At 45.7% G+C, this 17,510-nt stretch overlaps 1 protein-coding gene across 1 annotated transcript in view; it reads right to left on the bottom strand.

Annotated features, from left to right (window-relative positions):
* Positions 1–17,510, bottom strand: part of DAB1 (DAB adaptor protein 1) — a 220,144-nt gene that overhangs the window by 107,480 nt on the left and 95,154 nt on the right. The window contains exon 4 of the mRNA XM_044302379.1: positions 15,631–15,729. Within this exon, the coding sequence (XP_044158314.1) occupies positions 15,631–15,729 (99 nt within the window). The remainder of the gene's footprint in view (positions 1–15,630; positions 15,730–17,510) is intronic.

Raw genomic sequence — 17,510 nt, 5'->3', positions numbered from 1 at the left:
ACTGGGCCCCTCTATGTTTGGGGGTCTCCTCTGGCTCCGCTCCTTTCCTTGCATCCTTTGTCCAGGCACTGGGCCCCTCTATGTTTGGGGGTCTCCTCTGGCTCAGCTTCTTTCTTTGCATCCTATGTCCAGGCACTGGGCCCCTCTATGTTTGGGGGTCTCCTCTGGCTCTGCTCCTTTTCTTTCATCCTATGTCCAGGCACTGGGCCCCTCTATGTATGGGGGTCTCTTCTGGCTCTGCTCCTTTTCTTGCATCCTCTGTCCAGGCACTGGGCCCCTCTATGTTTGGGGGTCTCCTCTGGCTCCGCTCCTTCCCTTGCATCATCTGTCCAGGCACTGGGCCCCTCTATGTTTGGGGGTCTCCTCTGACTCCGCTCCTTCCCTTGCATTCTCTGTCCAGGCACTGGGCCCCTCTATGTTTGGGGGTCTCCTCTGGCTCCGCTCCTTCCCTTGCATCATCTGTCCAGGCACTGGGCCCCTCTATGTTTGGGGGTCTCCTCTGACTCCGCTCCTTCCCTTGCATCATCTGTCCAGGCACTGGGCCCCTCTATGTTTGGGGGTCTCCTCTGACTCCGCTCCTTCCCTTGCATTATCTGTCCAGGCACTGGGCCCCTCTATGTTTGGGGGGTCTCCTCTGGCTCTGCTCCTTCCCTTGCATCCTATGTCCAGGCACTGGGTCCCTCTATGTTTTGGGGTCTTCTCTGGCTCAGCTCCTTTCCTTGCATCCTCTGTCCAGGCACTGGGCCCCTCTATGTTTTGGGGTCTCCTCTGGCTCAGCTCCTTTCCTTGCATCCTCTGTCCAGGCACTGGGCCCCTCTATGTTTGGGGGTCTCCTCTGGCTCTGCTCCTTTTCTTGCATCCTCTGTCCAGGCACTGGGCCCCTCTATGTTTGGGGGTCTCCTCTGGCTCCGCTCCTTCCCTTGCATCCTCTGTCCAGGCACTGGGCCCCTCTATGTTTTGGGGTCTCCTCTGGCTCTGCTCCTTTCTTTTCACCCTCTGTCCAAGCACTGGGCCCCTCTATGTTTGCGGGTCTCCTATGGCTCTGCTCCTTTTCTTGCATCCTCTGTCCAGGCACTGGGCCCCTCTGTGTTTGGGGGTCTCCTCTGGCTCCGCTCCTTTTCTTGCATCCTCTGTCCAGGCACTGGGCCCCTCTATGTTTGGGGGTCTCCTCTGGCTCCGCTCCTTTCCTTGCATCCTCTGTCCAGGCTCTGGGCCCCTCTGTGTTTGGGGGTCTCCTCTGGCTCCGCTCCCTCCTATCATCCTCAGACTTGATGTAAAGTGTCATCCTTTTACTTCTTGACATTGTTTTCTGTGTTTGTAGCCTGGAGCCTCCTCTTTCACTCGCAGATAGACCCGGCGCAGACTCTGGTATCCGGCGTCTACAGTCACCGGGGGCTGCATTGTTTTATTGCCGAGCATAAAGTGACCTAATTCTGATGTTTCAGGAGCCGCTGTCCCGACACGCAACAGGGACGCTAAATATTGTATGGAGGTGTCAGTGCTGCAGCCAAAATCCTGCAAATTCTGCATCTACAGACCCTCAGCATTTCACTTCACTGGGGCGGTATTTTACTTGAACGTATGAGCCCCATGTAGTGATCTCTCCTGCCCATCTACAGCTGTATAACTAGGGGGATGTGCCATTGAGGACCCCCCAAGAGCTAGGTGACCGCCCCTGCAGTACTGGTCCTATTGATCAATTTCTGCTTGCTGTCATTGAATGCGAACACTCTTACTTACACACTAAGGCTACGATTGCCTATAGGACTGCATACGCCAGCTGGGTCTCCTCAATGAGTACCAGACCCCTAAGAGCTCACCCAGAGACCGACAATCTTTACAGACCTTACAATTCTCACAGCTGAGGGTTTTCTACAATTGTATATTTGCCTGTATGAGACACAACAAGATACTCAGTGCGCATTACAGAAACACAGAGTATTTCAGGAGGGAGTATACTGATGCGTATGACTGTGTTCTGATGTGGGGAGATCATAGGATGTGGAGGTGCTCAGCAGCGCAGAGTATTTCAGGATATGAGTGTGCTGAAGGCAGTGATCTGTCCTCTCATGTGATGATGTGAGGAAAAGGCTGCAGGTAACAGGAGCAGGGTTGCAATGTGGGAAGGCGATGGAAACAAATGGAATGGGGTCCCTTTTAAACCAAAAAAATACAAAACAAATGAAGACAGGCCTGCACCTCCCATCCATCACATCCCAGCAGACAAACAAAACACAATTCGGGGATTGTTACCGACTGACGGCGTGTCACGGTGACCAGAGACTCCTGAATCGACAATCGAGAAAAAACCAGCACCGCCGTATTCCAAACTGGTCACTTTATTTGTAGAAAAAAAAAACACTCAAGCAGTAAAAAACATCACCTTCCATTCTTTTGACAAGGGGCCTGGGTGCCCGAAACGCCTTTAAGAAGGTGATGTTTTTTACTGCTTGAGTGTTTATTTTTTTTCTACACATCCCAGCAGACAGTCCACAATATTAATCACTGCTCAATCAAATGACTGGAGCCGATCAATTCAACTCTCACTGTAATTATTGTGCCTGTTGTACCAGCCATGGCCTGTAGGTGGCAGTATATACTGGTGTAAAGGTGATACATTGTAACTATTGCTTCCCAGCCTTACATTTCCAGTAATAATTCCACTGAAAAGAATAATAAAGATGAGAGTATAATGTAGATATCTGTGAGTTATTACTTCTACGTCCGACCCTTCAGCCCGGGCGTGCTCTCACCTCCCCAACATACATCTGCCATCAAGCACTTTACGTGTCACAATCCAATGAAGAATGTCGTTGACCCACAGCTGGTAACATTAACTGAAGAGCTCGGGTGATGTAAATGCATAGATATACAAGTCAATGCTGCAAACTGAGAAGAGTAAAAGCCTAGACACGTGCTGTAGGAGTGATGTAACTCCACAGTATATATCCTTGAAATAATCTAAAAAAAATAATTAAAAAAAATAAAAAAAATTTACACATAGACTTACCTGCTCTGTGCATGCATGATCTGGTGTCTGCAGCTACTTTATATGCATGCAAACCTATCACTTATAATGATATTGCGTAGTAATAGTCTGTATCAGCTGCTATGGGGTCCTAGGAGATGGTTACCCCTACAGTTTGGGGTGCACTGTAAGCTAAGGGAGAAAAAGAGACTTGTGTTGCCCTTTTCCCCTAAAAAAGGATAGAACAGAGGCAAACAGGCACTTAGGGGGTCATTTATTAACATATATATACGCCGCTATTGTGGCGTATATAAGTCGCAGATTTTGTCGCACGCCATTTTGCAGCAAAAGCTGAGACTTCTCCCCACTCATGCGATTTTTGCGAAGTAGGGGGGAAAGGGGGCTTGGCGCTGGTGGGGAAGCGGATCGGCTGGCCCGGCTCATTTATCATTTTACATGCCAGTTTATTGCTTGGAAAATGGCTTAAATCTACACCAGCAAGGGAGCAAAAGGGGTATTCCCACCTCAGACAATGGGGACAGATCGCTAGGATATGCCCCCAGTGTCTGATAGGTGCGGGTCCCACTGCTGGGACCTGCACTTATCTTGTAAAGGCAGGCGGCAAAGTCCCGGAGGGCGCACCGGACATACGCGGCTGCCCTCCATTCATTTCTATGGGGCACTCACCTAGTTCCATCGGTCCTATTCACTTCTATGGGGAGAGCGCTTGGTGGTGGCCAGACCCGGGGAAACCCAGGGTCCTCCAGCCACCACTTTCCCCGCTCAGTTCGGTGGGACCACACCTATCCGACAATGGGGACATATCTTAGCAATAGTCTCCCATTGTCTCAGATAGGAATACCGCTATAAGACTGTCGCATGGCCTGCGGAGGATCCTCTACAAAACTACGGTCTTAATAAATGCCCTCCTTAGTCCTTCCTGCCCTAGACATGGGTGTGCGGGGGTAGGATCCATCCCTAGGGTGGAATTAGGTTATTGATATGGACTTTATTTAATCAATGGATATTCTGCCCATAGGATGGAGAAATAATAGGGGATATGCTCTGGGCGGTGTGATGCACAGCAGGGGGCGAAACTGAGTACAGAGTGAAGAGAGGAGAAAATTTGAGCTTCAATTATGGGAATGAAAACAGTTTAAACCAGCGATGTCAAACTCGTGGCCCTCCAGCTGTTGCAAAACTACAACTCCCATCATGCCTGGGCATACTACAGCTATCAGGGAATGATGGGAGTTGTAGTTTTGCAACATCTGGAGGGCCATGAGTTTGACATCCATGGTTTAAACCAATCTAATAAATACCGTTATCACTAAGGGAGGATTATAACACCCTTCAGGCTTCAGGTACGGCCACAAATTCAGTGTTCTGCATGAAGTTCTGGAAGCCAAAATCAGGAGTGGATGATAAACGGACAGAAGGACAGACGTGGCTTCTCCTCTTTCTTGAATTCACTCCTGGTTTTTGATTCAGAAACTGCGTCAGGAATCCTGACCCTGAATGTGACTGTGACCTAATAGCAGTAGATAATGGGAATGATCTCTACACAGAGTGACTGCCAGCAGTTCAGCCCACGATGTTCTGCAGCAGCTGAGACTATTGCGTTCCATGTGGATATAGAGATCAGTAACAATTTGTTTCTTTCCCATTTGCTAATGAGAAGCTTCTGTGTAATTAGCTGCTGTGCAGGAACTTGGCTCCAGCCCAACGTCGGTGCAGACCTCGCACTACTGGTCGCCGGATGCTAACAGGCTTAGTGAGGCTTCCAGGTAAAGTCTGCATACAGAGGGTTAATCACCTCCAAATCACCGAGGACCTGAGAGATGCCCCTGCCGGGAGAGCAGGGACCCCGTGCAGCGGAGAGACCACTATCCCGGGTATCAGGGTGGAGGAATAGAAGGCGCTCACTGAATACATGATGTCACTAACGTCGTGATGTCATCAGAAATGGAGGATACCCACTCAGTACATGATGTCATTGTATTGGCACAAATGTGGTGTCATTGAGAGGCTGAAAGCCTGTACAGGCCTTCTAACGGCTGTGGGTTTGTTACAATTGTATGATCTGTACCAGGGTTCAACAACCTTCGGCACTCTGGCTGCTGTGAAACTACAACTCCCACCATGCACACTTGCTCTCAGCTGTTTTTGTAACTCCTAAAGAAGTAAAAGAAGGATTTTGGGAGTTGTAGTTTCAGAACAGCTGGAGTGCCGGGGGTTGCTGATCCCTGATCTTATACAATCCTCTGTAACATTAACATATGCGTGCCCAAATCTATCTTCCATCCTGATAGTTTGTTACAATGTATCAGAGCAGGTGAAAGGAGATTGCTGAGCAACAGCAATGTCAACCACAGCACTATTGTGATGACATCATCAGAGTCAGCCATGCTGCCAGTGTGATGACATCACTAATCCCTGCCACAGCACTATTGTGATGACATCATCAGTGTCAGCCATGCCGCCAGTGTGACACCAATCCCTGCCACAGCACTAGTGTGATGACATCATCAGTCCCAGCACTTAATTGCTATAATATTAGCAATCCATTTCTCAACTCCTCATGGGCTGAGCCAAATAAATTTAGTGAAAAATGGGTGTAGTTAAAATAGGTGAGGGGGGGGGGGGGCTCTGTTTAAAGCCCTAAATGGGTAGAGCCCACTTCACCCAAGAGCCCACATAAATCGCAGCCAGCTTTGGCTGCAGACTCTATCATACTCTTTGTACAATGTATCACATCCCAACACAATCTTTCTTCTCTTGTCAGATTTAAAGCCACAGTCACACAAATCCAATTTTTTTTTCGTGAGATCTTTGGATGCGTCGCAGTTTGGCAAGTGAAATAGAGATATTAGGGGTTGAGGTTTTCAGCTGTGAATCCATCCAGAAGGGATGGTACCGCTCGCGGATTCACGGCGGCGCAGCCTCCCTTGCATCGCTGTTTTATTCTATGCCTGACAGATGCCTCTCCATTAAGTTTGTAAATGCGGTGTACTTAACGCCTGCGAAAAATTCAACATTATATTTCTGCTAACCGATTCCCATTCAGAGAATGATCTGTAATTAAAAACAGCGATTAAAAAAATACAAAAAAGAAAAAGTAAAAAATGGAAGGGCTCCTGGCGGGGGCGCTCCTGTGGGATCGTCAGTCTTCGTTTGTGTAACGCACATTTGTTCGATGACAGATCAAGTAAAACAAACTTAATGAAGCGAGCGACTGTCGTTTATAACGCGATAATGAGTTGCGAGCTATTGAGTATTTAGGAAGGAGCCATTTTGAAAATTGCGCAGCCGGCCATGGAAATCCGGATAAATGAGAGAATTTCACCAATTTCGCAGTGGATATAATGATTACGGAAAACGTGCGGCAACTATTGGTGGTGTGTCCCTTTAATTCCCACCTTCCTACCTATTCCGGAAAACACCATATTTTTTTTTTTTTCCTAACGAACAAGTAATTAGCGACTGCATTAAAAAACCTCCATAGGGTCTGCACTCTGTAAACAGCCTCATTAATTGGAGATGTTGGAGGAGAGAAGCGCAGTTTAATAATATCCACCCTCGTATTCCCGGATAATCAGCTAATGACGAGCATAAATACAGCTAATTAATACCACAATTAATATTTCCTCGCTGACGAGGTTACTGGTGACTTAATAAACTGGTGAATTTCCGGCAGCCGTTCATTAGCTGAGCTGTTCTCTCATTTTATATTTTTACGTTGTTTATAAACGCAGTTTTAAATTATCAATTATTCTTTTAATGTACATGAGCGTAATTACTAGGAGAGCTGCTATGGGGCCCATCGACTAAGGGGCCCATGGCCACTGAGATATAATGTGCAGCTAGTGATTAGTGTTGATCGCAAATATTCTAATCGCAAATTTTAATCACAAATATCGGCACTTCGAGAATATGCGAAGATTTAGAATATAGTGATCTATATTCGTAATCGCAAATATTCTAGATTTTTTTTTTCAACAGTAACCTCCCTTCTTGCTTGTGGGCCAATGAGAAGGCTGCAATGTCCTTGTCTGAGCTTAGCAACATCCCTAGCAACCAATAGGAAAGTAGCCGACCCCCTTACTATATAAGAGCCTCCCCAGCCGCCGTTTTCTGCAGTTTTTTGCAGATCTGAGCAGTGGCGGATCCAGGGGGGGGGGGCAACAGGGCAATTGCCCCCCCGAGCTGGCGGCGGGCGGCAGCGGGCGGTGGCTGGGCACAGGGAGATGAGCGCTTCCATTGTGGAAGCGCTCATCTCCAGTCATCTGTATCACCGTCCTCAGGACAGCGATACAGATGCCTGCCTGTGCTGCGGTAGGGGAGGGAGAGGCGTGTCCCTTTCCCTTCCTCTGATAGGCTGCCGGCCTAGTGCCTGCAGCCTATCAGAGGCCGGCTCAGGCGGCGCGATGACGCCATCGCGCCGCCTGAGCCATACAGTGTGGGACACAGGCCAGAAGAGGCTGCATCGCATCGCTGACATGGAGGTAAATATGTTTTATTTTTATTTTATTATATACAATACTTTTACTGGCGGGGGGCTGTTATTACTGGCGGGGGGCTGTTATTACTGGCACCTGGGGGCTGTTATTACTGGCGGGGGGCTGTTATTACTGGCACCTGGGGGCTGTTATTACTGGCAAAGGGGGGCTGTTATTCCTGGCAAAGGGGGGATGTTATTACTGGCAAAGGGGGGCTGTTATTCCTGGCAAAGGGGGGATGTTATTACTGGCAAAGGGGGGCTGTTATTACTGGCAAAGGGGGGCTGTTATTACTGGCAAAGGGGGGGCTGTTATTACTGGCAAAGGGGGGCTGTTATTACTGGCAAAGGGGGGGGGGCTGTTATTACTGGCAAAGGGGGGGCTGTTATTACTGGCAAAGGGGGGGCTGTTATTACTGGCACCTGGAGGTTGTTATTACTGGCGGGGGCTGTTATTACTGGCGGGGGGCTGTTATTACTGGCAAAGGCGGGCTGTTATTACTGGCGGGGGCTGTTATTACTGACAAAGGGGGGCTGTTATTACTGGCAAAGGGGGGCTGTTATTACTGGCAAAGGGGGGTCTGTTATTGCTGGCACCTGGGGGCTGTTATTACTGGCAAAGGGGGGCTATTGTTACTGGCAAAGGGGGGCTGTTATTACTGGTGGGGGGCTGTTATTACTGGCAAAGGGGGGGCTGTTATTACTGGCACCTGGGGGCTGTTATTACTGGCAAAGGGGGGCTGTTATTACTGGCAAAGGGGGGCTATTATTACTGGGGGCTGTTATTACTGGCAAAGGGGGGCTGTTATTACTGGGGGCTGTTATTACTGGCACAGAGGGGCTCTTATTACTGGGGGCTGTTATTACTGACACAGAGAGGCTCTTATTACTTGTTATTACTGACACAGAGGGACTCTTATTACTGGGGGCTGTTATTACTGACACAGAGGGGCTCTTATTACTGGGGGCTGTTATTACTGGGGGCTGCTATTACTGGCATAGGGGGCTATTATTACTGGCAGGGGGGCTGTTAATACTGGCACATGATTGGGGGGCACTATAGGGGCATCTACTGAGGCCACAAAGAAGGGGTATTTTATATGGGCTCTCTGTACAGTACAATTTTATACTGGGACACATTATGGTGGGTACTATGGGGAAGGGGGAGAGGAGTACTATGGGGTCATCTATGGGGGGCACTAAGAAGGGGTATTTTATACTTGCTAATTATGGGGGACACTGAGGGCATCTACTGGAGCATTTTATACTGGTACATTATGGGGGGCACTAGGAGGAAGGAGGGTGTGGAGCACTATGGGGTCATTTACTAGGGGCACTATATAGGGGTATTTTATACTGGCACATTATGGGGGCACTATGGGGACATTAGCTCAACTGGGGGCATTACAAGGGGGTATTTTTGCACTGTCACATTATAAGGAGAATTATTACTACTGGGGGGGGCATTATGGTGGGCTTTATTACTGCCCCATGGTATGACCCCCTAGTAGCAGCACCAGCCTCTCCCTGCTCTGCTATCCCTCTGCCCCTTCTCCAAATCCTTATTATGAAATCTTTCTCATTAGGATAAAACACCTCAGCTCCGCCGAGCCCCCGGCCAAAGTGCTGAAGTGGCGTCCGAGACCCCCAAGGGCCATGTGACTGTAAGTGTTCATGTGGAATATGTTTGTTATACACATATAGCCTACACTGTGTAGTCTGTTCTATAAGCACCATTGTTCTGTGGCGACGGATAGAAAATAATCTGAAAGTGCCCCTCCCGAGACCAGGCTCTGGATCCGCCATTGGATCTGGGAGAGAGCAGTGACATTGCTGTGCTCTGTGCTTTCCTGTGTCATTACATTAGATAGTTAATTAGCTGATTTATAATACAGATAGTCAGTGTAGATTAGATAGTGATATAGTGGAGCTGACAGGGTCCAGTGCAGGGTGTTAGGTAGTGTGATAGGGATTACTGTGCTGTGATACAGACATAGTGCGGTGATGTCACAACAATACTTAGGGCACCAATCACTAATATCTACTCAGACCTGATAAAATGTGAAGTTGCATGTATTGCGCAAAAAAATTGTGCATCATTAGTGCCGATTTGGGCAACCACAAAAATAATGACTGAAGATCACGATTTCTAGAATTCGCTAATTTATTGCGAATATTATGCAACAAATTCACGAAATATTGCTAAAACTAATATTCCCTATGCCGCTCATTACGACTAGTGATTACAGTGGGTGATGGAAGGGGAGGAACGCTGCCCAATCCTATGTTTTATGGTAGAGCCCCATGATTACCCCTGCTGAGTGCAGCATCCATTCTCTGTAATATTACATATTGCATTATCTCTGTACTGTGACATCACTGTGTGCATTATCTCTGTGCTGTGACATCACTGTGTGTATTATCTCTGTACTGTGACATCACTGTGTTTATTATCTCTGTACTGTGACATCGCTGTTTATTATCTCTGTACTGTGACATCACTGTGTTTATTATCTCTGTGCTGTGACATCACTGTGTGTATTATCTCTGTACTGTGACATCCCTGTGTTTATTATCTCTGTACTGTGACATCACTGTGTTTACTATCTCTGTACTGTGACATCACTGTGTTTATTATCCCTGTACTGTGACATCACTGTGTTTATTATCCCTGTACTGTGACATCACTGTGTTTATTATCCCTGTACTGTGACATCACTGTGTTTATTATCTCTGTACTGTGACATCACTGTGTTTATTATCCCTGTACTGTGACATCACTGTGTTTATTATCTCTGTACTGTGACATCACTGTGTTTATTATCCCTGTACTGTGACATCACTGTGTTTATTATCCCCGTACTGTGACATCACTGTGTGTATTATCCCCGTTCTGTGACATCACTGTGTTTATTATCTCTGTACTGTGACATCACTGTTTATTATCTCTGTACTGTGACATCACTGTGTTTATTATTCCTGTACTGTGACATCACTGTGTTTATTATCCCTGTACTGTGACATCACTGTGTGTATTATCTCTGTACTGTGACATCACTGTGTTTATTATCTCTGTACATTGACATCGCTGTGTTTATTATCCCTGTACTGTAACATCACTGTGTTTATTATCCCTGTACTGTGACATCACTGTGTGTATTATCTCTGTACTGTGACATCACTGTGTTTATTATCTCTGTACATTGACATTACTGTGTTTATTATCTCTGTACTGTGACATCACTGTGTTTATTATCCCTGTACTGTGACATCACTGTGTTTATTATCCCTGTACTGTGACATCACTGTGTTTATTATCCCTGTACTGTGACATCACTGTGTTTATTATCTCTGTACTGTGACATTACTGTGTTTATTATCCCTGTACTGTGACATCACTGTGTTTATTATCCCTGTACTGTGACATCACTGTGTTTATTATCCCTGTACTGTGACATCACTGTGTTTATTATCCCTGTACTGTGACATTACTGTGTTTATTATCCCTGTACTGTGACATCACTGTGTTTATTATCCCTGTACTGTGACATCACATTGTTTATTATCTCTGTACTGTGACATCACTGTGTTTATTATCTCTGTACTGTGACATCACTGTGTTTATTATCCCTGTACTGTGACATCACTGTGTTTATTATTCCTGTACTGTGACATCACTGTGTTTATTATCTCTGTACTGTGACATCACTGTGTTTATTATCCCTGTACTGTGACATCACTGTGTGTATTATCCCTGTACTGTGACATTACTGTGTTTATTATCCCTGTACTGTGACATCACTGTGTTTATTATCTCTGTGCTGTGACATCACTGTGTGTATTATCCCTGTACTGTGACATCACTGTGTTTATTATCCCTGTACTGTGACATCACTGTGTTTATTATCCCTGTACTGTGACATCACTGTATATATTCCTGTACCGTGACATCACTGTGTTTATTACCCCTGTGCTGTGACATCACTGTATATATTATCCCTGTACCGTGTCTATGGGAGACTAAAATAGTCATGTTTTTCAAGTCCTGAACAGAGTCCTGAAGGCCATCATGGTGGGGTATGCTTTGGCCCGATGGTTACTTGTTAGGCACCTGGGTTCCATATACATTTCTTGTATTGTCCCAGACCCTAATGTCAGACTATCAGATAACTTCTCACTAAGCGGGCATGAGACTACATTTGTAGCTATTCAGCTGTTGTTATTATGTTAAGCCTACATGCACACAAACGTTTGTGTTTTGCGGTCATCAAATTGCGGATCCGCAAAAAAAACGGATGACGTCCGTATGGCATCCTTTTTTTTGCTGATCCATTGTAACAGTGCCTATCCTTGTCCGCCAAACGGACAACAATAGGACATGTTCTATTTTTTTTTGCGGGGCTACGGAACGGAGCAACGGATGCGGACAGCACGCGGAGTGCTGTCCGCATCTTTTGTGGCCCCTTTGAAGTGAACGGGTACGCACCCGAGCCACAAAAAATGCGGAACCAAACCACGTTTGTGTGCATGTAGGATAATAGCGATCTCAGTATCTACAACTTTCTAAAAGACATTGGAGGAGACTGATGTAAAGGAAAACCGGTTTTAGACGCCTTTATAAATGACCCCCATTGTTTTTGCTTAAAATAAGAAGGGAATGTGTCATCTTTAACGTTACATCTTTTGGAGATCATTTCCTCTTCAACTTGCTTAACTGTTCACAGTAACAGTAATTTTGACCAGGGCGCCCAAACTTTTGCATGCCGCTGTATATTTCCATTCATACGGAGAGGACGATATATTTCTATGACCCTGAATAATAGTAATAAAGCTAATAACATCCGGGGTCATCGTCCCTCTTTTGTCTATTCTTTTTCCCACTCAGATTACATTATTAATTGTCTAATGAATGCCCTGCGCGGCTGCTCCATCCATTTTCTGCGCGGCGTAGCCAAAGCCGCTGGTTCTAGCAGATTCTGCAGGACTGATAAAGTGCTATGAGCGCCTCTTAATCAGGACAAACGTCTGTGTCAGGGTCCCTCCATCTGCGGCATCCAGGTGGTTACGTTCCCCTCCTTCCTCCGCTCCCCCGTGTGCCGCAGTCAGGTGTCTTGTAGTGGAGCGGACTCAAGCAAGAACGCGGAGTCCCTGGTGGCTGCTGCCGCTGCAGCACAGGCTGCTCGCCTTAGATAGCAGCAGCCGCACGATACATCTCTGTCTGGAATCAGCCAATTAGTCTGTCTGTTTGCTTTCCATTTGAAGGTAACTGCTTGTTTTCAATGCAAAATCAGCATAATCTCTAAACAAGTGGAAAAAATATTAATTGATGATTAACCCCACGGTGGCCAGGGACCTGAAATCATTGTATCGGTGTTCTGTGCTGGGTTGCAGTCCTATACTTTTCTATGATTGGAATCCTGTTCATAAAATGAGAATACCACTTTAAGGAATGTGCTCCCAAGAACATCATAATACTTTGGGGTATCCAATAAATGATCTGCACCAACAGCATTTTACTAGAAGCCCCTTTAAATATGGCTGGAGAGAAGGTCATAGGAGAATATATTGCTGCAAACCACTAATTGCATAGTATAAAACTAATCAGTGTGCAGCACCCCACATACAGGCGGAACTCGAAAAATTTGAATATCGTGCAAAGTTCATTTATTTCAGTAATGCAACTTAAAAGGTGAAACTAACATCTGAGACTCATTACAGGCAGTGAGATATGTCAAGCCTTTATTTGTTATAATTTGGATGATTATGGCTCACAGCTTATGAAACCCCAAAGTCACTATTTTGAGGTCCCCTTTGCTCAGGGGGTATGGATGAATTAGCTGACTAGAGGGTGACACTTGGAGCCTAGAATACTGAACCTTTTTTTTTTTTTTTACAAAATTCTAATTTTAAGCTGCATTTATGCAATTCCTTTTAATTTGCATTACTGAAGTACAGTAAATGGACTTTTTGCACGATATTCTTCTATTTTTCGCGTTTCACCTGTATATGTGTATAAATGGGACACTTTAAACATCTGCCTATGTATTTGCATTGTATGGTAGGTATTTCCTATTATCAGGCTGGCAATGCCATTGCACCCATTCGCCCCTAGGTGGTGCTGGCACCACATAATATATATAGTGGGGTGTGTCTAGCTTAGAGCAGAATGTAGAGGAGAACAGGAAGTTAGTAGTTGGTGAGAGGAGAAGAAGCAAGTTCATGGAGGAGAGAAACAGGCATCGTCCACCATGTAGTCTTCTATTTCTACCCCTTGGTCATGGCCAGGCTAAGGGAGTACAGTGAACATTTATCTACAGCAACCAAGCACAAGACTATAAGTAAGTCTATGTCTGGATATGGGGGGAGACTAGTGAGGGTTACAGCTGGATCTAGCTTATGGACCTCATTAGCACAAGTGCCTGAGAGCAACTTTCCGAATGCCGGGAGACAAATAGACAATTAATGCGCAAAGTTGTCTTTACCACTACAAAGCCTTCAGGGATATAGTGGACCTTAAGTTCTACGATAGAGTATCCTGCAAGTAATGAAGCAGAGAGTTTGCCTGCCGCGAGGGGAACGTCCTTATTGGATAACTCAAAATATAAAGTAAGCAAATATCATATCCAGTACCAGAGTGCTAGAGTTGGAACTTAAAGTAAATCTTCAGTTTGCCTGTAGAGTATCAGCAGTAGAAGAATCCCTCCATTGACAACTGCCACTACCCGATAACAGGATTACGATTGACCTTATTTTTACTTATGCTATACAAAAATCTTCCCATCGATGAACTGTACCAACTGACCAGAGACTATTGATTTTTAGTAAATGTTTAACTGGTTTACAACGGACTCCTCATCCTTTCTACTACACTCAAGATTTGCACCTTACGGTGCTGGCGTCACGAACCGGGGGCCCAGCCACCAAAGCACCTTAAACACCAATTACCATCAAGGGCACCTTAACCAACATCTGTCTGGTGTTCCCTGCAACAGAGAGTGCCCCGGAGGATTTCGTGCTGTCTTCCCATCCACTGTAGGCCAGACCAGGGAGGCATCTGCTAACCGTGAGTACATGAACTATTACACCCATCGGTCAACTGTGAGCCTCACATGTTTCCCCTGTGGTTTGGTAGCATTACAAGTGTTCACCTCTTAAAGAGGTGCGTGCAGAGGTTAGATGAGTCTGGGGGGGGGGTCTGAAGAAGGACAAAGAGGAGTCTAGAGAGGGCAGAGGTGCCTGGAAGGGGGTTTGAAGGGGACAGAAGGGTCTAACAGAGGCTTAAAGGGATTGTCCTATCTCAACATTTATGGCATATCCCAGTGACATGTCACAAATGTTGAGATGGGTCAACCCCTTTCATCTTCTCTCCTTGTTCAGTTAAGCCAAGCATGCATGTGTATGGGGGCCAGGGAGACAGCTATCTAAAATGTTAGCCAGCTTTAGGCTGTTACATTGTCCCTACCCCATGCTTTACACTGCTGCTTTACTTGTGCTGATTGGCTGCTGTATGTATGCACAAGCTGAGCAGGAATTCGGTATAAGAGGAGCTGCTTTCTATTCCAGTCAGAACTGAAAGAATATAAACTACAAGTAGCTCAACCACTAGAGAGAAGAAGACTATGGCTACGGAGGCTGAAGCACATGGGATCCGGATGCATCTTTAACAAGAACTGTTTTCCTGGCGGCATTGTATGGTAGGAAACATAAGTAAACCTGCCGTTCAGGGTCTACAGAAAGTTGGGTGACCTCCTAGATCCCTGTAATGGTCCAGCTTTCCAAGAGAATGAATGAGCAGAAGACGTCTCAGGGGATGATGCATCCAGGTCATTCTTTGGATTTCAAGGAGAATTGTTCTTTAAAAATAGGAACAGGAAGAATCTTTTTAATCTGCGGCGATTACTGGGAAGACGCGGAAATCACTGGCAAAGGTGACAGATCAATTCAGAAAATAACAATGTCGCCTTCTTACAACGCTTTCCCCCCAATTGCCAACTATGATTCTACAACTGTGAGGATAACAAAGACATAAAAAAGGAAAGGCGACGAGAGGGCAGCGAGGCGAGCGGAATCTACAAACCGGGCGCCTATGTCGCACGCTGCTTTCCCGGGATGAATTTTCCTGCTTCCATATTAAACAGTTGCGGCTGATGCTGCATCTACTTACACCAGTCTTTTCATCAAAGATTTTGATTCCTCCAAAGGAAACGGTTAAAAAGACTTTTTGTTTGTGTTCGCCTTTTGATCGCGCTCCCGCTGCAATACCCTGTCGAGAGAAGAAAAATAGATCATCTTAGGTTAGAGCCTGAGGGTCATCCCATTATTCTGGGGCCCTTTGAAATATTTAACTTAAGGGAGGGCTGACAAGGTCACTGTTATGTTCGGTCTCCGCTGACGATGTTCAGTTTGTTCAACTTTTATTTCTTTCACTGGTCAAACTGCAAAACTAACATTGTAGAACTAAAAAGTAGAGATGATCTGCTCACTTCATGGACTCCCCTAGTCACCAAATAGCAATTTACGATGTCCAATGTAGTCACACTTCAAAAATTCCAAACTTCCTACTGCATCCCCTAGAGGGAGCTCACCATATACTGTGTATTATTGAGCTCAATGGGGGCTGTTGTTTGAATTTCCATGCAGAGAGCTCCCCCTAGTGGTGACTACAGGCACCAGAAGCATTTATATTTGGAGTTAATAAGCAATGCTACATTCTGTGATGGATTGAAAAGTTTTTATACAATTAAAGTGTTTTCAACCAAGTTGTTATATACAGACCGCTGGAGTGGTGTAGATATAGGGCTGCAGAAGTGTGCAAACCTACAGGACCCATGGGGCACTTTGCCACATAGACACCAGTAGATTTGGCATTGAAGGCCCAAGGGTCCAGAACTACATCTCTGCCAGATTGGTAATTTGGAAGAGAAAGGTGAACATTTGGCTAATTTTTGGTACGCGTACAGATGAGTGAGGTAATGCAGGCTTTGGCTACATGGGCTACAGGTACACGTTGGAGAGGGAATTTGAAAACTATTTTGTTTTTCTTTGGTGACATTCATTGTTCTGGTAGTTGCTATTGGAAACAGTCAGCAAGCATGTCAGGCACTGAAGTTCAATTGATGTGATTGGCCTTAGGGCTCATGCACACGACCATATGTATTTTGCGGTCCACAAAACACGTATTCACAAAATAATACTGTGCATTCAGTATTTTGCGGAACGGAACAGCTGGCCCCCAAAAGAACAGTCCTATCCTTGTCCGTAATGTGGACAATAATAGGACATGCTCTATTTTTTCTCAGAACGGACATATGGACATACGGAAACGGAATGCAAACAGAGTAACTTCAGTTTTTTTTTAAGACCCATTGAAATGAATGGTTCCACATACGTTCCGCAAAAGAAAACGGACACGGAAAGAAAATAAGTTCATGCGCATGAGCCCTAAGTCAGAGATGTGGATATCTCCAGGCTAAAATCCAAACCACCATTCTATTGATCAAGGGTGGGGGGGAGGGGGGGGGGTGGAGGGGGGGGGGGGAGTCCTAAAGGAATGTAACACGAGAGCTGTGAATTGTCTTCTGATACTGTAGCTTAAAGACATGGCAGCAGGTTACATTCTGTTCTACACTCATCAATATTACCTTCTGACATAAAGGGGTATTCCGCTTTCAGCAAATAATGCTGGCAATGTTGTACCATGCAGTACATTCAGTATCAGTTCTTCCTGTTGTTATATCTCTGCTTGCTGTCATCAATATCAGCCATGGTTGTTGACATCCAGTGACGATAACTCAGTCCTGTCCACAGATGCAGGGCACATTAGTAGACACAGCTCTCATATACTTACTGTACTCCTGTGTGCCCCTCACGTGACCGGGCTCTATTCACTGTAAGTGAATAATGATGGTTGCCACAGAATGACAGCAAGCAGAAATAAAAATAAAAAAACATGAAGAATGGATATGGACTATCTATTATTGCATCATCAGTAACATTGATTTGCTGAAACCAGAATACCAAATACCGCCTAAGGCCTCATGCACA

Source organism: Bufo gargarizans, chromosome 7 (genome assembly GCF_014858855.1).
Source record: "Bufo gargarizans isolate SCDJY-AF-19 chromosome 7, ASM1485885v1, whole genome shotgun sequence".
NCBI lineage: Eukaryota > Metazoa > Chordata > Amphibia > Anura > Bufonidae > Bufo > Bufo gargarizans.
This window is presented reverse-complemented; position numbering and strand designations above follow the sequence as displayed.